Source organism: Antedon mediterranea, chromosome 10 (assembly GCF_964355755.1).
Source record: "Antedon mediterranea chromosome 10, ecAntMedi1.1, whole genome shotgun sequence".
NCBI classification, from domain to species: Eukaryota; Metazoa; Echinodermata; class Crinoidea; order Comatulida; family Antedonidae; genus Antedon; species Antedon mediterranea.
This window is the reverse complement of record NC_092679.1, coordinates 15,421,656-15,447,103: the sequence shown is the minus strand read 5'-3', so window position 1 is coordinate 15,447,103 and position 25,448 is coordinate 15,421,656. Positions and strand designations below refer to the sequence as shown.

Below are 25,448 nucleotides of genomic sequence, written 5' to 3'. Positions count from 1 at the left end.
CCATTACCACACCATGAAGATAAGTTATTGATGATAGTGCTTTGATTTTTCTTGTTGTTGTTTCATTTTTATCAAAAATTAGTACTCTGCTGTTTAACCTGTCACAAACAATGAGATTCAAAGTTATATGACATGGTTCTCTCATTTTAATTTCTTTTGAACCAATCTTCCCTAACAGATCACCATTATTAATATCAAATTTATAAACACAGTGAGCATTACAATCAGATACATACAAGACTTCATTTTTCTTGTTAACTGTCAAGCCAAATGAATATTTAAACATTCCTTCACCAAATTTGAGACTTTCTCGAAACTCATTATCACATAATATGACACAATTTGTGGAAGTACTAAATACCATTCTACCATCACTCATTTGATGCATTGTTCGTATATTTTGAGTCATCTCTTTTTTGCCTTGAAATGATCCTAATTGGTCAAACTTCAATATCTCTTTGCTCTCACTTGATACTAATATACATCCATCCATGTCTACTGCAACATCCATGATATTAAACTTATATTGATGCTCTTTATACTGTCCAATGTTATCAATGGTATACACAAGTCCAAAAGGTTCCACCTTAATATTCACTGGAGATCCTTTAACCTGATAATCTCCAGCCATTATCTTCATCTGCCAATCGCCTTCAATATCACATATACCTGTTATTATGTGATCTCCACTTTCCCCATGTTTTACCATAGTGGATTCTTGATCAGATTTAGATGTCAGAATAGCGGTAAACTCGCCCTCTTTGAGACTTGATACGTTAACTTTAAATCTTTGTCCCATTGCAATGGTAAATTTTTTGTCTGATTCTGCAATTGTGTATTGGTATTAACAATTAGCACATCACCGATGCCATCTTGGTTTATCAAATCATGTATATGTATAGATGGAATAAAATTAGGTACAACACTCCTTCCATGAAATATTTGATGAATACCACAAACCTTATCTTTAACATCAAGGATACCTGTCTTATAGTTTGAAAGAGTGTTAGATTCTTCTGGATTGTCTAGTAGCAAATTGACCGATTTAATTTTATTATCCACATAATCTCTCTTGCCATCAAGATCTTTAGTTTTTTGCATTTCTTAAAGTTCTATAATTAATTCCTTGATTTTTGATTGAACTACTTGAATAGTTTCAATAGCTTTTCTGCATAACTCCGTCCGATCTTTAATGTAAGAGGAATGTTCACTAATCAAATAAAATGTTTCTTCCATATCCTTTTTATCTTCTTCAGCTATTTTGAGTACTTCAGTTGCCTCTTCATTAAAATCACAAATAGCAGACTTCATTTTAATCATTTCATGTTTTTGGTGACAATCCAGAAAATGTTCACAGTCTGTGCAAGCAGCTTTCTTGCAAGTTGAACAAAAGAAGTCGCACTCTAGATTATGAGTAGAACATATATTCTGTAGCCCTTTGATAGAAGCCATCTAAAAAATCAAAATAATTGTTCTTGATTTTCAAACCACACTTTAAATTTGTGTAATTCTACACTGAAAAAAGCAGAAAAAAAAATTGACCATCAATATATTACTTGCATACATGTCTTCCTATATAACAAGTAGGAAGTTCTTTTGCTAAGAGTTTGAATAAATCTTTCTCTCTCTCTTTTAAACTAAGATGGCTGCTGGCCTAGTTATGAAAATTGTTTACTTACTTTTGTTTTGTTCATCATGTGAAAAATACAAACATAACATAAAATAAAAATGCAGAGGATGTATAAATTACAATATAATATTCAAAAAGAGTAGATTGGTATACTGCACATTAGCTGCCACTGCACATTAGCTGCCACTGCACATTAGCTGCCACTGCACATTAGCTGCCACTGCACATTAGCTGCCACTGCACATTAGCTGCCACTGCACATTAGCTGCCACTGCACATTAGCTGCCACTGCACATTAGCTGCCACTGCACATTAGCTGCCACTGCACATTAGCTGCCACTGCACATTAGCTGCCACTGCACATTAGCTGCCACTGCACATTAGCTGCCACTGCACATTAGCTGCCACTGCACATTAGCTGCCACTGCACATTAGCTGCCACTGCACATTAGCTGCCACTGCACATTAGCTGCCACTGCACATTAGCTGCCACTGCACATTAGCTGCCACTGCACATTAGCTGCCACTGCACATTAACTGCCACTGCACATTAGCTGCTGTGGGTCTATAGAGTACATAATCCAATAAATAATACACATTTTGTTTTGGTTTGAAAGAAAGTTAAGTTTAGGAGAAAGAAAATACACGATAGCTCCCATTGATAAATTTATTGTATTATAAGTTAGAGAGTTGCAACCTTCGTTGGTTTTGTTAGGGCAAATGTGCAATGAAAATGCAAAGGGTGAGGAGCAGTTATCTATGAAATCCAAAGAATTATTGAATAAAGTACTTAATTTAATAGTTAAATATTTTAACATCGTTTGTGCCGAAATTGGCCACGGCTATCTTTCGAGGTCTGTTCGAGATTACACAGATGCTTGCAAAAATAAGTTTCTTGCTGAATTCTCTGCAATAAATTTTCTTTTTACAATGACCTTTTTTATCAAACAAGTGTATACCTATATGATCTACAATTAAAATGTTTTCCTCTTTATCAACTGCCACACCACAAGGGTATTGAATCCATGGTATTCCTTTTATTTCTCTTACTATTTTGTCGTTATCATCAAAAATTAGTACTCTGCTATTTTGGGCATCACAAACAATCAGATGTCCATCTTTGGTCAAAGATATATGTTCTGGTCCTTTCAATATGTCTGATCCAATTTTTCCTACTAGATCACCATTGTTAATATTAAATTTATAAACACAATTAGCTCCACAATCAGATACATACAAGACTTCATTTTCCTTGTTAACTGTCAAACCAAATGGATATGTTAATGTTCCTTCACCAAATTTATGAATTTCTTGAAACTTATCATTACATAATACAACACAGTTTGTGTTACTGATTACTATTCTACCATCACTCATTTGATGCAGGGTTTGTACATTTTGTGTCATTTCTGTTTTAGTTTTAAATAAACCTGATTGATCAAATTTTAGAACCTCTCTGCTACCACTTGATACTAATATACAACCATCCATGTCTACTTCAACATCCATAACACGATAGTTATTTTGATGGTCTTTATACTGTTCAATGTTATCAATAATATGCACAAGTCCAAGCGGTTCCACCTTGATATTTACTGGTGATCCTTTGATCTCTACGTCTTCAGCACTTATCTTAAGCTGAAAATTACCTTCCTTATCACATCTACCGGGTATTATGTGTTCTCCACTTCCTTGGTGTTTGATTTTAATGGCAGATTCTTGACAGAAGTCAGAAGTAAAAACGGCAGTTAATTCACCCTCTTCAAGACTTGATACTTTGACTTTAAAAGTTTGTCCTGTTGCAACAGTAAATTGTCTATCTGATTCTGCAATTGTATAATTGGTATTAACCATTAGCACTTCACCGATGTCAGTTTGGTTAATCAAACCATTTACATTAGTAGATGGAATAAAAATTGGTGTGACACTTTTTCCATGAAATACCTTACGGATACCACAAACCTTATCTTTAACATTAAGGATACTTTTCTTATAGTTTGAAAGAGTGTTAGATTTTTCTGGTTGGTCTAGTATTAAATTTACCGATTTAATTTCATCATTAACTTGATCTCTCCTTGCATCAAGATCTACAAATTGACCAGAAATATCTTCATCAATTGTTTTTTGCTTTTCTTCAAGTTCCAAAATCAATCCTTTAATTTTTGCTTGAACTGCTTGGATAAGTTTCTTCTCCTGAACCTCAATAGCTTTTCTGCATAAATCTACCTGATCTTTAAAGTGAGATAAATTCTCACTAATAGAATAAAAGGTTTCCTCCAAATCCTTTTTAACGTCCTCGGCTATCTTGAGTACTTCAGTTGTTTCTTGATTAAAATTATCAATAGCAGACTTCATTTTAATCATTTCATGTTTTTGCTGACAATCCAGAAAATGTTCACATTCTGTGCAAGCAGCTTTCTTGCAAGTTGAACAGAAGAACTCTAATTCTAGATTATGAGTAGAACACATCTGTATTTCCTGGTTAGAAGACATCTATAAATGAAAAATATTTCTTATTTATTTTCATATCTTTTATTATAAAATAATAATTTGTTGTGTATAAAACATTGCAATAGGGTTTTTACGATAGAGGGTACGGGTGTGTACATTTTGACTGTGAAATGTTGCTCTCTTTCCAGCCCGTATTAAAAGTGAAATTCAAAATCTGCACATTAATGTACAAACAGTCCAAATATTTAGTTTGCTTTTCTATATCAATTTGCCAAAACATATTTACCAATACTGGAATCAACAAACACAAAGCTATATTAATTAAACCTTACTCAAATATGATAGTATACAGCTTTTTTTATTTTTTAGAGTAGAATTGTGAAAACGAAAATAAGAGACTGGATGGTTATTAAAATTATTTAAAGAAGTTGTCATGTTAAAAATAAGTATAATAATAACTACAGTTTAATAGGTTCAACATAAAAGTTAAAATCCCCACTTAGTATTTGTTGGAACCAGATAAATGCTATACTACAAATACATTTCACCATGTTATGACTCAAGAGCTGTTTATTAGACATGATCTGAGCTATAACCGGGTAAAGTTTGTGTAATCTTTTCAACTCTGTGACTCAGCAGCCGTCAATACAATTTTCCTAAACAAAGTAGGCGGGTACAGTAGTTTTTATATGACAGTGTTGAAGCAAATACATTGAAATAAACAGAAAAAAAGAATCAGATTTACTATACAAGAAGAGCAGGTACTTACTGCATTGGTTTATAAACACACTGCAACCACTTATTACCACTTTGGGTAGTCTTTCTGGACTGGTTTATAAACACTCAGAAACACTAACTTATATTACCACTTTGAATGAACTTTGACTGGTTTTATTGCATTCATATCTATATCATGTTTGAATTCCAGAAGATATACTGTAATCAGTTATTTTGATTATACATTGAAATCACACAATTTATTGGTCATGGTTACCTTTGATATATTTGTTGGTTTATTACAATAGGTTGATGAATGATGTTTTAAAAATATTACTTGGAAAACCCATAACTTATTTTCAATGACCATTATAAATCAGCAAACCGGAACAAGTGAAACTTAACTAGAAAATATTAAATGTTTACTTGTTTTAAGTTTCAGTTTCTCCGATAAACACTTGAGCAATAGAGCAATTCTAGTTTTCTAATTTTGAGTAAATTGCTCAATAAACAGTTAGCAATACATGTAAATTCATAAAAAAGTTTTTATCTACCAAAGTCATAAATATTCATTATAGTTTTGTATTCATCTATTTTATGTATAGTCTTGTGACAGTGCCTTGACGAGCAGTGCAGCCAGTCTGTGTTTGGTAGAATTAGGCAAATATCTTGGTCCAAACATCTTGAAAGGGAGAGTTGAACAATACAATGCCAGGTAAGATAAGCTGTTCCTACATTTACGATTCTGTACTAACAAAGAAATTAACAATGTTTTGGGAAATATACATGCACAGAAATCCAGTATATTCGCGACTTAATTGTACTGTTATGTACGCAGCATGCACATTTTTATCTACAGTATATTCATATTCGGGACTTAATTGTACAGTGCCGGAATACACATTTTTATCTAGAGTTCTTAAAGCAAGCAGTGAAGGCCAGATTAACTATGGATTAGCAAACACTACTTCTTTATGCATGAATTTGACACAAGCAATTGAACAAACACGACCATGATCAGTGATTTCTATTCTAAACATTCGGTATTACTATATACCTTGCGTATGTATGTAATACAAGTTGCGCTTGTGCATGTAGCAGATAATTTTGGTGTGTAGGGCCAGACCTCAACTAGAAAAATATACTGTTACCGATTTATTGGATAGGAAAATAAATTCCCTGTTATGTGGTCAGCGGAAAAATGAGAATTTTTGCAGTATTCACATACAATTTTATTTTTATGTTTAGTTATTTGGATAAGCTTCTTGCAAACCAGTTCTCAGGATGCTTCTAAAAGCTGTTGAATATTGCGTCTACCTTGGTAAATGAAGTAATGTATGAAAGGGCAAACAAAACGCAGGTTTTTGTGAGACGTAAAACGTAGGATGTAAAACTAAGCAAACAATTTGCTTAATTTGTTTAACTTTACATAAACACAAGATCTAGGTATATTATTAAGTTGGTTTTAAACTAAATAGATTAATATTGCATATATTATAAATCATAGCCCAAAAAATATTGAATTAAACAGGTTTAAATAGTTGCACTAAACAGGTTTAAATAGTTGCATTAAACAGGTTTAAATAGTTGCATTAATCAGGTTTAAATAGTTGTAAACTGTATTAAACAGGTTTAAACAGTTGTATTAAACAGGTTTTAAAGTAACTGCAATAACTGCAGTATAACAATTTTGACATCGTTTCTAATTATCATGAGTAGCATTTATATTTATTAAATTCCTCAGTAATAACTCATATTTTTATTTTTTTTATTTGGTGCAAATTGCACCAGATAATTAGGCAAGTTTCTTATTATGTCTCACCAGATAAAGTTCTGTTAAATAGTATTAGAAACTAATTGTATTTCAAAATAATATAAAGAGTATTGTTTGACAGACATACTGTAGTACAAACAAACTAATCTAAATGAAAAAATTATGTTGGTTTTTACTGTACGAAAATATTTGCATTAAATACATTCATAGTATAATAATATATAATGTATGATATATAATATGATATAATATATATTAATATAATTAGGTTAAATTACTAATTACCTCTAATTGTTTGTAGAAATACTGCTATAGAATAAATTGCACTTATTATTGTCAAAGTGCTCCTCATTAAAATGTGTATGTCAAAATAAATAAACACTACTATCAAATCAGATGTTCATTGTAGAATGATATTTAGTTGTTGACTGTTATTTTTAAGATTAAACTAGTACAGACAAAATACTGTTCCCCTACCAGCCATCCCCACCGATTCCTTTTTCTAATACAATTAATAACTAGAAAGCCACTCCGAGAGTGCATACCTCTGCCTACTGTAAAATTCTCCTACATAAGATTTCACCGGTAAATTTGTGTGTCTTGAATCTTGATGCTGTTTGTGATTTAGGCTAATTTTACTACAAGCATGTGTATGCGAGTTTGGTGTAATGGTTATGTAACGAGCCTTTCAATTAACAATAGCTTCAGTTGACTAACAATAGAACAACAGCAACGTGAAAATCAAACGAGTGAATTTGAAAAGAAATGGGGTTTTTAAACTACTCGCATCAACAAAGGTGTACATTAAATCAAATTATGTTTTAAAATTACAAATCACAAATTATAACTCTTGCCTCTTGTACAAAAATGAAGTCTTTTGAACAAGTAGTTCTCGAGAAATGCAATTTCAGTTTGCTTGTTGCTTTAAGACTGCTCGCCGGCTTTGGAAAATTCTGTGCTATCTTGTAACACTAGCAGGTCTGAAAAGTATACTAAAAAGTGGTCCAGAATTGGGACCATGGTCCTAAGTGGTCCCAAAATTTAATGGAATGGTCCTTGACCACATATCTATCTGTATATTAATTTTTGTAAATGTTGTAATTACTTTTTGAGTAATCCTGCTAACAAAGAAACAAATACACGCTTACACACCGATTACATACACCTCCTTGGCGGAGGTAAATAATATCCTGGATTTATAAAGCACCTAATGAAACCCCTAAGCACTGTACATACCCCGGGCATTTTTTATCAAACATGTATGGAAACATACTCCCATAATACAGCTACCTATTTGTACATATGGGTAGATAGAGGCAAACTTAAGTAAAGTGTCTTGCCCAAGGATACAAGGAATGCGACGAGCATTGGATTCAAACCCACGATATCACGATCAGTAGTCTTACATTTATGTACAAACACAAACAATTGTAAATAAATAAATCAGCTAAGCTGTAATAAAGAAGAGACTTAACCTAGAATTCTTAATCTACAAGAATGAAGATTCGTCAGAGATGAACTTATAACTTCTCGTCAGAGATGAACTTATAGCTTCTCGTCAGAGATGAACTGACGAAGTCAAGTTTGTTAGCTAGACGAAACTCGCTTGACGTAAGTTAAGTTTATTACTGGTTTATTACCTATTAACCCAAGCGAGTTTGTAAGCTCTCGGTTCACACGAGTATAGTTTTATAACTTTCAATGTCAATTTCTTTCAATATTGTCTTCTCTCAAACTTTTATTGATAGAAAGTTTGGTCCTATAAGTTGTTAGTGTCTGTCACTTTTGTAGGTTTCGATTCATTGGACCTACTTCTAGATTTCAATTTATGTTCTTCAGTTGAACTTTGGTGTAAACCTTTACGATTTCGAAGTATCGTCAACATATTGTGATTAGCGTTGAATGCGATGGTGATACACAGTCCCTGTAGCGTGTTGAGTATAATGAAGATATACCAGATTGCTATATGATCAACGAAAGAGGCAAGGAATCCAAATGTCCAAGTTAAGCCCATTATGGTGGAAATCTGTAAGACAAGAAAACACATTTACAGTTAGGGCAACTAAGAAATCTTCATTTTCTAACATTATGATTTAGTAAAGAAAACATTGTCGGCAATATGGCAAAGATGTGCTGTAATAAAATGCTGTAAAGACTGTTTGAGGTTACTGGAAAGTTGGAGACAAATTCTTTCTCTCTAGAAACTGAAGTGATGTCAACATTGAGATGTCTTACAAAGTAGCCGTTCGATCAATGCCACAACCATGACTAACTAGTAAATCAACATTAGAAGTTTGTGATACGGAAGTGCGTAATAATGTAGGCATATAGGGAAAAGTGAGAGGTTAGATTTTAGACCAAATAAGGAATGATCATTTGTGAAATTAGGTCGAAACAAAGAATTCTACTGAATAGGCGAAATATTCCAACACCAATATCTTACATTATTTGAGAAAGCCATACAGTACGGTAAAAACAATTGTGGCAAATATACTACATTGTTTGTTTATTTGTTTTGGATATAACGTAGTATCATATGCAGAGTCACCAATTTGTTTATACAATTATGATTTTATTTCTACCGAATGTACTTAAGCTTACCCTGATATATATTTTCAATTCCGTTGATATCTTGTTTCCTGTTGATATGTTCGTCTGAATCTCGGCTGTAGACTGTTTTACTTTCCGAATCCTGTATATAATACAGATGAACAAACCAAAATTGACAATAATGACCAAAGCGATCGGCAACCCAAACACAATAAGACTAGCAAATTCATCACGAATCCAACAAACAGATTCGTCGCCATACTTGAAGTAAAACCGTGGGAAATCTGAAGACTGGATGGCTGAAAGAATGCTGACGAAACCCGCTGGAATGCACCAGCTGTACAGGAAGTATCTTCTGTACATAAGTCTGTTCTGGTCTGTGTCGCGAACTGTGAGCTGAATCGAATTTAAGATGCGAAACAAATCGATTGCCATTGAGTTCATCCAGAGAAAAGCTACTAACCAGATGTAATGGAGAAAAGCCGCCGCCGCACTACAAGCTGTCGCGTTGCCACGAAAATAACCTAATAGTAGAGTAAACAACTGGGCGATAAAAAGTGCGAAAGACAAGTTCATTACAATCCTTCCGGAATGTGTCCGCAGCTCTTTTACTGCACATCGTATTGTAAATGTGAAGAACAAACCAATCAGAGAAAGAATAACCCCAATCATATTCACAACTAGTAGTGTGTCAGAATAAAGAAATATAACTGTCGTAAGCGGTTCTGCTTTTTGATTGAAGAACGAACAAACAAGTACAGTGTCATTTTCTGTCAGACTGTACTCTCCAGAAGTGAATACTTTTCCAGTGGCCTGGTGCATTATTGTTGTGTTATTACTTTGAATTACAAATGAATTGTAGTCCAGTTCAATCAATGGACAAGAACCCGTAACGGAAGTATCAATACATGTGTTCAGCGTCAAACTTACGCATACATTAGAATCATTTTGAATGTCAAAGGTCAGGTCTAATGTATAACCATCAAGTGGCACCTGTATTGATTTCTTGTCGTTTCGAATCGTCCTTGTACCGTTCAAATTTATCAAATTGTTTGCAGACATTGTGTTAGTGACACATTCAGTGTTTGTGGACTGGTTTCCAAAGCAGTTATGTACTAAGTTTACCAAAGAAATTCCTTTTTTAGCGTAAATCGATTTTGTAACAACTGACGACAAATAAACAATATCTAAACATTCGGATGTCATGAAATCCATGCTAAGGAATGGATTAGGCGATATATTCTGGTCGAAAACGATTATGTCAGTTCCTACTGTACTTTCAAGCAAATGATCTATCAAGCTGTCTTCGGTAGAATTAGGATCTTCAGTTACATAATTTACATTCAGAGTTTGTTCCTTACTTTGACACAAGCAGAAGAGTTCAGATAGCATACCTGGAGGTTTGCTATTACATTTAGGTGAAGCAGGTCTGTTTATATCTAAGTTAGGCGTATCATCCCTTAATGGATTCTGACTAGGCACACACGTTGCTTCAGCAGACAGTGTATAACCAACACGGCACTGTAAGTCTATACATTCCTTCTTGATAAAATCGTACACTTGCTTTGTGTTGCATATTATCGGACTTTCAGTATATTTAATATATTCAGAATTCAAGCTTATTTTACCGTTTTCAAAGTTAACGAGAACATCTAACGTCGTGAAAGAAGGTCCTGTTCCCGTTCCTGTTCCTGTACAATATGTACCAGAGCAACCACCAAGATCTGGATATAAACCATTAGGACCAATGGGGACAAAAGGAAGCACACGACCTTCTTGCCCGGGGTCACCATCTTCACCAGGTAACCCAAGACGGCCGGGAACGCCAGGTCTACCCGTTTCACCGTCTAAACCATTTGAGCCTGGCTTTCCTGGTAACCCAATTTCACCATCTGAACCAGGTACACCAGGAAAACCTGGTGGACCAGGCCTACCGTTCCCAGGTCGACCAGGTGGACCTGGTGCACCTTTTGGCCCCTGTTTACCGGGTAAACCTGGTTTTCCAGGTGGACCACGTCTTCCTGGTAGACCCGGTAAACCTGGTGTACCCGGTGAACCTGATAAACCTGGTAGACCTGGTGCACCGAGGGAGCCCATTTCTCCAGTGTGTCCTTTTATTCCAGGCTCACCAAATGGACCACGGTCCCCTTTTGTACCAAGGCGTGTATCAAAATGGCAATCTGGTCCCGGTGAACCATGACGACCCGGTGGACCACGTAAACCCTTTGACCCTCTGATACCTTTTTTACCAGGGAAGCCATCGAAGCCAGGTATACCAGGTAAACCTTGTGGACCAGGTTGCCCTTTTACACCAGGTATACCAGATTTACCTATTGGACCAGTAAGACCTGGTAAACCAGGCTCACCTGGCATACCAGGCTCACCAGGTGGACCGGGTAAACCAGTTTGGCCTTGTGCACCTGGTAAGCCTGGTAGACCAGGTGGCCCAGATGGACCAGGTTTTCCAGGTTCACCAAGTATACCAGGTAAACCATCATCACCTTTTGCGCCAGGATACCCTGGTCTACCAGGAAAACCCTTTTGTCCAGGCTGGCCTGGTTGAATAGAGAAACTCCATGTCTCAGGAATGTCTCTGCGACTAATTCGGTGATCTTCAAATTGATTACTTTGACTAGGGCCCCGATATGAACAAGACCGACCTTCTTCACCTGGAGGACCTTTTGAACCAGTTGCACCATCTAATCCTGGAGCACCATTGTTTCCAACCAAACCCATACGCCCTGGAAGTCCTGGTATACCTGGTGGGCCTCGGATGCCGTTTACACCGGGTGGACCGTCTGGACCCGGAGGGCCTTCTTGACTTTCTAAATCAGAAACGCCATCTGGACCTGGTGGACCTGGTGAACCTGGTGGACCTGGTAATCCTGGTGAACCATCTTTACCCGGCAGCCCAGGACTACCCTCTGGACCAGGTGGTCCTATAAAACCCGGTTGACCTGTGTAACCAGGATATCCATCGTGACCCATTATACCAGGTTCACCAGGAATACCCAAGATACCAGGTTCACCAGGTTCACCTTTTGGACCAGGTGGCCCTTTTCTAAACAGTACCTGTTGACAACTGTATTCATTTAAATAGCCATTGCAAATTACACAATGTGGATTTTTATAAGGCTGTGAACCAACATACACAGTGGCGGAATAAGCAGAACAACCGAGTTTAATCTGTTCATCCACGATGCCGTATGGACAGGTTTCTTTTCCTAACATGCAGGGACGTGGTCGCTTTCTATCTACTGGAGGTGTGTATTTATATGATTGACAGAATACATCTTGTCCAAGAAGTTTCTCATGCAACGTGTGTTTCGTAACGTTAGATATACTTATTGTAGAGTCGTCATCGGATGCTTTGTGAACATCACCTTCATCACAAGAAACAGACATGCGCCATGCGACTAAGTCTGCAGTCTGCAAGCCATGACACGATGCACAATAAAAGTTTCTATAAACGTTTCCATAAGGATCTGTTACTGGAATTTGCTCTATGATCTTCTGTTGTTCTGGATGTTCACATTTCCTAGTGATTGTTTCTTCTGTTGTGTTTATGCAATTAGAAATAACATGATAGCCCGTATCTATTGTGGTTGAATCCGTATTCAAACACTCTGTCTTTTTTTTAAAGGACATGTCCTCTTTTTGAACTTCTGTCCTGGTAATTTTTTCGCATTTATCTGTAAAATCGTAGCAGCAGTCTCTAAACATTGAGCATTGTGCATCGCAGCTGCATTTTGCGGTTCCACCATTCAAAATGGATCCGCATCGGTTGTCACAAGATGAACTTGGTAGGCAGATACGGATATCTTGTCCGTATATATGTTCCATTCCTTAAGCATAAAAGAAAAAATGTCATGATTATTAATTTCATCTGCATTAAAAAATTTTATATAATAGATCAAATGATGACGTCACAACAAGTTATAGATTGTAAAAGAAATCTTAAGTTTCTGTATCAGATGGATTAAAAAGTATTAAAAAATGAGTAAAACTATATTCAGTACCAAATAGCAGTAAGAAAATGCATACATCTATTTTCTGTACAGTACTTTTAGAAAATCTCTCTATAGAGGAAAATTAGTTCCGCGTTGGACTATAATTAATTTCATACTCAACTCGATTGTACATTGCTTCTCAATTCTAGAAGATTCAAATTACAGTGCCGCAACCATAAAGGAATTTTTGTTAGAAAACTGCTCCTTTCCTTCACTGGCCACGAACAAATCAAACAATACTATTTTATGTAATTGCAATTACTACACAATTAGGCCTAGGTCAACGTATTTGACAATTTATACTTACTGTAATCGGAATCGGTGTTCGCAGGCGATATAGCGTATAATATGAGAACAAATACTTGGTAATAATAAGTGCCATATCTAACTTGAACAACATTTCCAAATACAGACATTGTTCCTATAAACAAGAAGACCTTACACTGTTTAGTATGACAGTGTCATTGTATGTAAGCTACGAGTTCTACACAATGCACTTTCACTATCAATGATAATATTTATTACATTTTAATTTATGTGAGTATGATAATGATTATACTTTGGAGGTTATAATTCATGGTAGGACGTGAAGGTTGATTGGACGAGGACGTAAATATAGCCTTGATCGAACAGTCTTGTGGAAATAATATTATGGACCCATTTTGTTTCTAAAAACACACTTTTACCCGTTAAGAATGAAAAGTTGTGGAAATCATCATCAACATAATTTTATAAAGTGTAGAAATCAAATCTATTTAACAACGTCCTCGTAAATATACAACGTATGTTTGGAAGCAATTTTAAATATACTAGTACCCTTATATATCTGTACATGTATCAATTTCCTAACTGGTTGAATTCCTTAACAAAACGATAGGATATTTAATCTCACGAGGTGAAACGTTTGCGATAGTAGAGCTAGAGTACTCTCTACTATACATTAAAATTAGACAATAATTCCAATGGAAACTCTTTATAGTAGGATATTATAGAATTTCCATTATAATTATACATTTTAGGCGGGTTATGACCTTCTCCGGAAGGGGCTTGCTCCTCACGGAAGTAATACGGGTTCCGAGTGTCCCAATAATTGGCTTAAGCCTATCATTTTCGTACCGCTCCTCAGAATATTAAATTTTTCATCACTTTGCGGTTTAAAAATGATGAAATGATCTTAATTGTTATGTTATCTTTAAGTAATAAATAATTATTCGGGGAAATATGCCTACATGTGCCTCAACATTTATTTTACATTTACCGTATAACTAATGGTAATTGGATTTTACCCATTATACGGTTTAATTAAACATAATATTGGTCTAGTAAATTATATGCCTACGTTTGCATTGAGGCCGAAAGCATTTTTTTCCATGAGGTTATGGTTAAACAAAATAAGGCTGCCAGAATTCGGTTTTGGTAGCCGGAGTAAAGTCCGTATCAACACCAGCGTATACGTTTTATACGGAATGTATTCTTAAATACTACACCCATTTTAGGCTATGATGTTTTTATCATCAGGCCACCAGTACTGAAATACAGGCGCAATGTAAACTTTTTTTGAACATATTTAATGAAGGTGATCCATCCAGCAATAGCTGATCATTAGGGACGCTCAGAGGTTCACAAGCCAAACATATACACAAGATTCTCTACATAAACAAAGTCTTATTAAAAGTGGAGTTGTAATTTTGTCCTTAGAAAAAATCCTGACATGTGACAGGACTTAAACCCAGGACCCTTGGAGTGGTAGCCAAACATCATAAATAAGTTACAATTATAAATATCAAAGCACTTTCATCACCATGACGAAACATGCAACCTTACCTTTAAAATTTACCGTAGACACACATCGGTGAATACTTTCCTAACGAAACTGTTGTGAAGAAGCAGGCACAATATCATTTTGCTGAATGAATGACCTTGATAAGAACTTCCGTAAACCATACTTCTAGATATTACCAGTATTAGTTTTTCATTTATTATTATAAATTTCGTATTTTGGAATTTATTTGCCAAAAATGAAGGCAGAAGACCGCTTGAAGTGGCAATCATGCGAAGCAAGAAAACAAATGAATATACAAAAATAAATCATAATTGAATTGTTAAAAAAATAGCCATATTTTGACCCTTTTATTTTTCGACGTTACTAATTTAAATTACTGTATCGTTGACATTTTTCGAATTTATTGAAGCACCACTTGGTCTTTTATTACATTTTTATGATTATCGGTATCTATTTAATCTCCTTGTGAAAAAATATCCTCCGCAATTGAGAGTCATCCTGTTAATATAATCATACGCTCTGTAAAAGAGCACATTCATCATTTTCATCAGTTGACATAAGGTCAAAGGTCAATATTTTAATATGTGTATTAGGTACCAAATAAATGCAAAGTTTTTCAAACTATGAGATCGATGGTTTTACAAGTAATCAAATTGTTGGATCAGTAATGTTATGTTATTTTATATAATTTTGATTAATTATGTTATTTATGTTGGCAATGTATCATTTTGTTTTTTGTTCTCTAGGTACTCAGAAAACTGAGAATATACTAAATATGTACTAGCCAGTCTATGCGCCTTAACTGGTAAACACAATGCAATTATGTTTTTTGCCTGATTTAAGTTTACGGATGAGTGTCCATTGGTTTTTCACAGGCGCCTTGAGAACTTTGGTGGATACGCGTCTAACAAATCTTACTATTATTGGCTATGACTTTTTTCATCGCCACAGCAATCCGAACATAGTAGTTCGAATAGAACATCCAGAATATGTACATACCAACACAGTGAATAGATAATATAAAAGGTCGAAATTTTGCCATTTTTGGAAAAAATCCCTGTACAGGGAAATTTTCGAAAATTGGTGAAATTTCGACCCTTTTATTTTTTGACATAATGGTTACTATAGCATAATAAACATGCGCAGAGTCGAATAATGGGTTTTGCGCATGTAAATTATGCTATAGTAAACAGTTTTGAGCGAAAAATAAAAAGGTCGAAATTTGGCAATTTTTTGAAAAAATCCCTGCGCTAAGGGTACAGCTCAATCTTATCACTCGAAACGGTAAAGAACGCAAAAATAAATGGACAAGAAATGGACAGAGCCATGTGGGGTCATTAAAACTGAATTGGACTGAGTCATTAGATAATGAGGAAACTAGACAATTGGCCAATGGGACCCAAGAATCTAGGAGGTTGTTTTGAATACCGGCATACTAAAAACTGTCAATTTTAGGGGTTTATCACATGATCGATGTATTAAATGAATAAAAATATTAAATAATAGAATAATAAGACTTAAATTTTTTGTTAAAAGTTGAGAAAGTCGACATTTTTTTATCCAATTTTCGAAAAATCCTTGTACTACAGTACATGAATTTTGTTTTTAAAACACGGTAAATTCGACTACAATATGTATGTTGTATTAATTGTTAGTTCTTTTAATATGACGAGACGTTTTTTGTTGTGTTTTTAGGGTGTGAACAATTGTCAATCAAAATTGTATATATATGTTAAATACTATGTAACTATTTAAAAAACCCACCCTGACTTCTGATTGGCCAACCATATTCCAAATAGTTTGATAAGTTAGCCTTATTCAAAAATTTAGACAAAATTACCGTTAACTTTGTCTGGGGCTTTTTTTCTAGGCCACATGGTATCATAGGATATGTGTAACTGTAAGAGGAGTAACTGAAGGTTACTGGATAATAACCTCTATAGTATGAGTTATTATCAAAATATATTATTAGAATTGGTGGAATGAATTATTTGATTCACATCAAAATGAATTGTAGTGGAATTGCTCTTGAAATAAATATAAAATATTTGAGAATTTACACTACTAAGGAAATAGTCTTGACAAGAATATAGAATTCACCCTTTAATGTACACTCAACTGCAAAAGTTTCCCCTCTGCTTTTTTTGTAAGGGCTTGGGACCTTCAAATACAAAGTGCAATGAATGATATAATGTAAATTATAATGTAATAATTAAAACTGAATGTAATTTATAAAAATTACAAAATAATTTACAACATTAATCATTGCTCTTTGGATTTGGCAGCATTAAAAACTTTTTTTTATTATTATTCTTCTTACATTCAGAATACCATTAGATATGGTGGCCCAATGGCCAAATTGCATAAAATACAAATATTTTGTAAAAAGTGAATATAAAATCACAGAACAAAAAAAAATTGAAGATATACGAAACAGTATAAAAACTATCCATGGCTACAACAATCATTTGGAATCATTCTTTTTGCTGCTTTTTTTTCCTCTCTTGACGAAGGCGACGGATGGCAACCATAGCCGATTTCCATTCTTTAAAAGTCACATCAGATGTTGCAGCACAATACCAATTTCCATAGTACTGAGTGTGGTTCTTATTTAATCTTGGTTGCTTACACTTTGAGCACACAATCGCAGACGTTCTTGGTTTGTATATTTTGATCGGTTTCCCTTCCGATATGTCTTTAGCCACTCGTTTTCTGTACAAGAGGGTAGTTCTAGGAATACGAGTACTGCTAGCCTCAGGGACTGATGGTGGTGGTTTTGCTATCTCGCCAGGAACTGGGATCGACGGTCTGTTTCCTTGAGTCGCTAGGCCGGAAGTGTTTTTTGGTAGGACAAATGTGAAAGATGGAGCGCTTGTATGAACGTTTAGCACCGCTGGCTTGGTTAAAGGTTCAAGTAGGGTTTTATCAGAGACAAGTTTGGGTATTGTTGCCGAGATGCCAGATTCCAACACTTGCCGCTCTTGCTTCTTTGACGTTCTGTTGTACCTGTTGAAAATAAATCAAACACAGTATTTAAAAACTTTAATGTATTTACTGTAGCGTAAAATAACAATCAATAACAAGTAAAAACTCACCACTGGATGAGTGTCGTACGATTTATCTCCATCAACTGAAGCTTAGCAAACAACATAAGGTGTCCATTCGATAGCACTTTCCGACGAATGTTCTTGTAGCCTTTGGTAATGAGCGGCCAGCGCTGGAAACGTCTACCTTCGATAGATACGGTAGATGGATACGCTTCACATAGTTTTGTAATAATGCACTCCATATATCGATTGCAGTCCGGCCACTGAGCTGGCCCGGTGTTCTGACCTAAGAAGCATCTTTTAAAAAAAAAACCAAAGAAACAACTTAGATTTAAGACACATCATGCAACAAAGTAAAAAACGCTGGAAACTGCCTTACCGTCGAGTGCTTTCGACACCAGGTATTACGGAAGTAGTTTTACTTTTCTTGAACCTGCCTTTCGTCAGGTAATCTTGATGCCGTGCTTTGCGCTTAATGGTTTTGTCATAAGCATCCAGGTTGTTCCACAACTTTGCGACATGTTCAGCATGACTTTGACTTATCACTCCACTGTCTTCCTTAAACTGCATAAGGTAGTCTGCCATGGCTTCAACTTTGGCGTAGCCTGGAATGTTGTCCGGTCCAGTGGAATCCTCAAGTTCCTAAATTGTAAAATATGAAAACAAAATATATAATCAGACTCGTGCATTGTATTTCAAAACAGAAACAAAATTTGTGAGGTAGAACCTAATGACACAAATTTAACTCACTGTGTCAAAAAGGGCTGCTTTTCCTTGACCATCATCATCATTATCGTCACATGAAGGCAAGGGCTCCAGCTGGGGTGGTGAGGGTTCTTTAGCATTTCGAGGTTTAAAACAACGCTTAGGTGGTTTGTAGTCTGGTTGAGTCTTGTCATCATACCCTTCATCAACATCAAAAGTGTAAATTTCTTCATCAAAGTCTTCATCATAAATGGTATCTGTTTTGACAGGAAATTGAGTTTCGAGCACTTTGTTCGACTGGTTGTACAGGTACTCCACTCCGATGAGTTCTCCAGTGTACTTGTTTGGAATGATAAAACTTTTGTACACTTTTTTGCCAATCACTTGCTCTGCCAGTATGTTGAGAGCATGCTGATGCAGTCCACTATATGTACTGGAGATGGGTCCTCCAGACTGGGTAGCGGCTAGTGCACGGTTTGCATTCCATCGAACAAGTCCATCCATCAGGTAAGCTTGGAAATGTAAGTCGCTAGCACGCTCACCTGAGAAAAAAATAAAACATCCATAATAATGAAATAATACAAAAATCTGTAGATCGGTTTGAAGATTTGGTAGATACCAAATAAAAAGTAATACTGTACCTGGAATAAACCTGTTAAGGTGAAGATGAAACGATTCCAAAGAAGTGGAGCCTCTTGCGCAACGATATACTGGCAAGGTAACTCCACCCTTAAGCATCTCACTGGTTTTTGTGTAGAGCGGGATGCCTTCTGGATCCTGGATGCAGGCGATGTGTCGCTCTTGTGAGCTCCAGATATCCCAGGTCTGTTCAGAGTCTAAGAGTGGGACGCCCATTGTGTCACGGCCTTCTTCACCATCGAGGGAAGTCAGCAGCTCTCGGATTAGGTTGGCAGTCTCGCGAGTCCCTCGTGTTGTCCTGCGACAATGTAAAGCATACTCCTTCTTGCTGATGTTTTTCAATATGATGTCGTCTGTTGGGTTGGAATGCTTCTTGCTTGCAATGAGCTGTTCACGCTTGGCGAGCTTCAGAAGTTCAACATCGTCAGCGCTCCACTCAAAAATGCAAGCGGAAAGACGTTTGAGAAATATCGGATACAACTGATGTGATTCTGTTGAACAAGCTGCAGCAATTCTCCTCATGAAGTGCCAGATGTCCAGACGAATTTTCATGTCAGGCCAGGCGCTGAACATCTTCCTTATGCTTGAATGACCGCAGCAGTCACGGTCGACGTAGAGAATCTCGGGAGGAGGTACGCCTGCCAAAGCATATCGGTTAATGATGCCGTTTGTCATGTTGTTTAAGCCACATCCTTCTGCAGCAGTCAGGACTGTAATGAGCACCTGGCCGTACTCATTTCCGACGTTTGTTGCCCATGCTCCTGTTCCACATGCACGACCGGCTAGCTTCCTTACAATCTGCAAAAAAAACCAAACAAATTTATTAGGAAGAAAGCTTCCCCACAATCTGCAAAAAAAAAAAAAATTCAAATAATTAAAAGTAAATTGCAGAAATAGTATTGTTTATAAATTATTTACCCTTTTGGTCGAGTCAATCTTCAACACTCTTCCGAACGTCGATGTGATAGAAGCCTTGAGTTCGTCGATTCTTCCCATTACTTCGTTGCAGTAGATGGTAAGAAACCATTGGACAGAGGGAACAGGAATCATTTTAGACACCTCATCAAATTTAGAAGCAGCAATGACATAATCATCACGAGAACCACAGAACTTCTTGCAATTTTCTAAGTAGAGAGCCACTCTCTCATTCCACCGCCTTGTGTGTTGTTCTAAGACTTGTTGGCGAAGCTGTGATGGACTGTTACCGAGACCGCGGTACTTTAGAAGCTGCAGGACCCGGTTGTCGCAGGCCAAGTGATACGAAAGTACAACAGGAAACTGAAGGCGATGTGCTAAATCAAGTTGCTTTAAAATGTTTTCACTCCAGCCAATTTGTCTTTGTTTGCAATTAGAGCACCTCAGTTGCTCTGTTGCAAGAAAGTAGTGGCAGTCTAAATCCAGGACCGGACGAACGATTCCATGGAGGCCGCCTGATGTTAGTGGATAGCTCTTGCATTCTGGCCGAGGGCAGACCAGCTTGACCTGCCAAGTCTTGCGGGGCAACCAAAGAAGAAGACGATGACCGAAGTAACTGTTGGCCATGGGTATGTTTTTGTTGAGCGGATCCGGTTGAGGTGGATAATAACAAAGTTGTTTGAGTTTAGTTGAATCCAACTCTGCGGTCCCCTTCTTCGATTTCTTGAATAAGGTTTTTGAAATCCACTGCTGATCAATCTCGGGCAAGTTCTTCTTCCATTTATCTGGTATGAGACAATCTGCAAGAAAAACCAAAACAAAATTGTATAATTAATGAAACTACATTATGTAATTTTCATTTTCTAGTTTTAAAAATCAAACAAAATAATTAAAATTACATGAAATAAACTACCTTCACTCTGTTTGATAGTTATTGTAGTGGATGGCATAGTACTAACAGGTTCATAAGATGTATTTGGTTGAGCTGTAAGACGGAAAATTAAAGAATATTTAGCAGTAAACTACTTTCATTCGCTATCTACAGTATGCTATAAAGCAATGTATTTAAACAACACGATTTTATGATTGAGTATAAATGAATGCATAAAAAAAAACGTAAACCCAGCAAGCCTACAACATACACAGGCACTAAAAATGCAAAACCTAAAATTATTAATTTAGAAAATGCACAAAAAACACAAATATGGAATAAGTCTTACCTGGTGCATATGAGGTTGATGGTTGCAAAGAAGCATCAAAGACATCAGTACCAGAAAGTGTTTCATCTGTGACATCCTCAACCTTTTGTAGCTTAATACCAACAGGTATGTACGATGTCTGTCTAGTTGGGCATTTCCTGCAGCGTTTTATTTCTTTCATTGCTATGGCTTCTTTGCCTTCTGGGAAAGACTCCAAGTACCTCTTAAAGTTGAATTTGTTAATACTAAGTGAACTTGTACTTGGAATTTCATTAGCCATTTTAATAACAAAACATACTGCATATTCCAGTACATTTTCGACCATCCACTTGAATGTTTGTCCACTGTATTTACTATGCTGAAACTTGTAGCAGCCCAACACATCACATTCATCTTTGGTATTTCCACCCAGCCTGCACACCTCCTTCAAGGCATCTTGCCGTACATCATCAGGAGTTAGACACTTGCCAGTTGGTCGTTTTCTCAAGCTGTTAAATACTACAGCAGCAGATGTATCTTCAAGAATTAAGGCACCCTCTTCACTGCGCCGAAAAGTTGGTCTGAACATACTGTACTGTCTATTGAACACCTGCAAAACTAAAAAAACTGATCAAAGGCAAAAATATATGTAAGTAAAGTATGTGAAAAAAGAAAATTTTACCCGTATAATGCCACTGTGCACCGTGCAGTTGTAGTAAATGGCTGTAAATAAAAGAAAATCAAATCTAAATAAAATAAAATATCTGTGGGTTAAAATTTCTCAAGTAATAATTAATAGTAGACCAATGTAATGTATGTAAAATATTAATAAAATGAATTACATATAGCATTAAAACATATCTACTAAGAACAAACTATTTTATCTAAATTAAATTAAGAAAATATTACATATGAATGAATTTTTCAATTAAAAAAACTATATAAAGAATTACAACATAAATTAGAGTAAATTGAATAATCTTTGTTTATTAAACAGTGTATGTATCAACTCTTTGATCCCTGAGCACTTCCTTTAATGCAATCAAATTATTTGAGAATCTTATCTTATTGTTATTTTTAAACCAATTTAAATATTATATGTTAGTATTTTGTTTCAATATTCCAATAAAGAAAGAATTACGAAAATCTGACTTGTAGTTTTCGAAATATAGGGTCTAAAACATCGCCGAAAATGATCGTTTTTGGCCACGAACGTTGTAAACAAATTGCGCCCTCAGTCGACAATTGTATGAACCACACCGTTTTTCGCTAAAATAATTACATATAATTACGTTTTATAGTAATTTATTTTATATATCAACATTGGAAATATCAATAAAATATATTATTAAATGTTTACAAAATATATAAAGTTGTTTATTTAACGGAATTCGTACAAATTCATTGCTCTAAATTTGTGTAGTAACGATCAGTACAGACAGACCATGTGACTTCGCAGTACACGCGAGAGAAAACATTCCGCTGTGGGTGATTCGCGTCCACCAATCAAATAGCCAGAATCCAAAATCATTCAACCGTGAGCTGCTCTGCCGATCGCGGGAAATCTCAGCTTTGATTGGATTACGATGACATCATATCACAAAATGGTGGTTTTGTAGTTGAGCCTCACGTAATTTTCACAATTTTATTTCAAAAATGAAATAAATAGACCTTCTTTATGGTATGTCTGATTTTTCTCTAAAAGATTTGAATAATAAAGGCTTCATATCGAGAAAAAACCGTTTTTTTGGCACTTATAATAAATATTTCTCAGAGAAAAAAGCACATGGCATGTAGAACTATATTATCTTGGCGTAGGAAGACAAACAAATCCCAGGTCATGAGAGGCTCAACTACAAAAACAAGGTTGAATAGGGTTAGGTCACTGGACCGTTCGAAGGTTTTTGAGTAAACAATCTACCGCGTATGGTCGTACGCGCTAGACAGTAAGATATTTTAACCACATTTTTTACATGTTTGGTTGAATGTAATGAAGATAAAAAATAGTTGATCTTATGGAATGATATGTAAATAAATAAATACTCAAAAGAATTATGTTTACAGTTCAATTATTTTCAGAATAATACTACATAAAAATGTGTTTACCAATGGACAAATAATCGCGTCAATGACATAGCGCGCATGGTAACGTACGCGGAGTTGAATCGTGGCAATAACAATGGAGTCAACTCTCGGTAACCCTAACTAAGCCTAGGCCTAGTCTAAACTACAGTAGTAGATAAGTTTTGAAGAAAATAAATAACAGGGAGCCCTAAGTAGGTAGCATCTTACTAGGGCCTAGCCCTTACAGGCCCATGGTTTGACTTACAATTCATGGCAACCAAAAAAGATCTAGGCCTACCTAGAGGTCTTTCTATCTAGGGGGATAAGTAATAATAGCAAATGCATTTTACCACACACAGAGCAGACTACCGCCAACAAGAATTAGCGTCGGCACCCATGCAAATGTTATGCGCGATTTGAACGATTTGCGCAATTTGAAATTGCGCAAGAAAATCTTTGCGCAATTTTAAATTGCGCTGCACAATTTGTAAATTGCGCAAGATAGTTCTTGCGCAATATGACACCTTTGCGCAATTTGAAAACGAACTGTAAATTTTCAAATTGCGCAACAAAATTCTACCAGACAACGGTATTATAATAATTTATTGGAAACTAAATAACTCAAAATAAAACATAATAAATGCGAAGATAACATGTGTATAATAAATACATAACATTTATTATTACAATTAAATAATATTATCACTGTAACTTGAAATAAATCAAAATAAATGTAAAAATTAAGTTTTTAATATTAGTTTAAGCTAGGCCATGTAACCTAGTCAGTATCAGTAGTCCAGACCCTAGCTAGGCTAGAGTAGTATAGCCGGCCGCCCGCGCCGCGCCCGCCTGGTGGAACACCACCGCTTCGTTTTCCTTCGTCGGTTCTTCGACGGTATGCTAACTTATAACAATATTTGCACTACTAAAATAAGGAAATGCGATATTTATCTTTAATTTTGAATCATTCTTAGAAATTACTATATAAATATGGGTGTGCATGATTTCACAATCTGTCGAAAAACCTTGCGCAGTTTGCAGATTACTTGCGCAATTTAATACGTTGCTTGCGCAATTTGAAACACATGTTTCAATTCAAATTGCGCAAGGATTTTTTTTGCGCAATTTCAAATTGCGCAAATCGTTCAAATCGCGCATAACACAAACACATTTGCTAGGCCATGGCATAGTTTCTATTGACTATGAGGCTATGTATGGCTAGGTTAGGCCTAGGCCAAACAAGTTATCAACACTTTAAATGCCGATTTCAAGCATGAAATCAATTTCGCTCTTACCTTTAATGCAAGTACACGTTCGAGTTGAATACAGCTACTACCAGAATTCGCCTTGAAATTAATAATAATAAGTCTAGAGGATTTGTAAAAAGATGTTGTCGCATGTTAGTCTCTGGACAAAATCTCATCATTGTTTGTGTTGTGAAAAACTTGTTGAAGTCACATATTAATTACGTCACTTTTCAGTGTTCTGATTGGTCAAAATGACAAATTTGGAACAATTTTTCTAATGCTCTGATTACGTCACTTTTCAGTGCTCTGATTGTTCAACTTTTGGAACGCTTTCCGCTGCTCTGATTGGTCAATCAGTTGTTCAATTCATTGTCCAATTCTACAGCACACATTGAGTTATTTGTAGTACAGGGAAATTTTCGATAATTATCCAATTTCGACCCTTTTATTTTTGACATAAATGGTTACTATAGCATAATAAACATGCGCAGAGTCAAATAATGGGTTATGCGCATGTCAACATAAATTGCATAAACTTCCCGTTAACTTCCATTCAGGGGAAGAATTTGCATATGGATGCCAAGAATATGTATTTAGAAACCTGCCGTTTAGCAACGCTGATGTTAACGATACTTCAAATGACCACCGCGATATCGATACATCAACTCTTACAAACGATTCGTGTGATGACCCCGATACATTGTTTTCTGAAGTCTTCAGATGCAAAGGTCTCCATTG

General features: G+C 35.7%; 3 protein-coding genes across 3 annotated transcripts in view; 1 reads left to right on the top strand and 2 right to left on the bottom strand.

The window, feature by feature from the left end:
- LOC140060312 (uncharacterized) overlaps positions 1-7,114 on the top strand; it is a 47,449-nt gene extending 40,335 nt beyond the window's left edge. The window contains exons 15-16 of the mRNA XM_072106463.1: positions 5,404-5,513; positions 6,047-7,114. Coding sequence (XP_071962564.1) covers positions 5,404-5,513; positions 6,047-6,092 — 156 coding nt within the window. The 3' untranslated portion in view covers positions 6,093-7,114. The remainder of the gene's footprint in view (positions 1-5,403; positions 5,514-6,046) is intronic.
- Positions 7,115-8,147: 1,033 nt separating this feature from the next.
- On the bottom strand, positions 8,148-10,397 carry LOC140060306 (latrophilin receptor-like protein A). The gene is made up of 2 exons (XM_072106455.1): positions 9,174-10,397; positions 8,148-8,598 (listed from the first exon to the last, which is right to left on the bottom strand). The coding sequence occupies exons 1-2, from the start codon at positions 10,335-10,337 to the stop codon at positions 8,332-8,334; spliced, it is 1,431 nt and encodes a 476-aa protein (XP_071962556.1). The 5' UTR covers positions 10,338-10,397; the 3' UTR covers positions 8,148-8,331.
- Positions 10,398-17,260: 6,863 nt separating this feature from the next.
- Positions 17,261-24,884, bottom strand: LOC140060504 (uncharacterized). Its single transcript, XM_072106752.1, has 9 exons — positions 24,759-24,884; positions 21,442-22,122; positions 21,135-21,206; positions 20,225-21,021; positions 19,309-20,104; positions 18,713-19,209; positions 18,342-18,604; positions 18,011-18,259; positions 17,261-17,921 (listed from the first exon to the last, which is right to left on the bottom strand). Exons 2-9 carry the CDS (start codon positions 21,986-21,988, stop codon positions 17,390-17,392), a joined length of 3,753 nt encoding a protein of 1,250 aa, XP_071962853.1. The 5' UTR covers positions 21,989-22,122; positions 24,759-24,884; the 3' UTR covers positions 17,261-17,389.
- Positions 24,885-25,448: the final 564 nt, after the last annotated feature.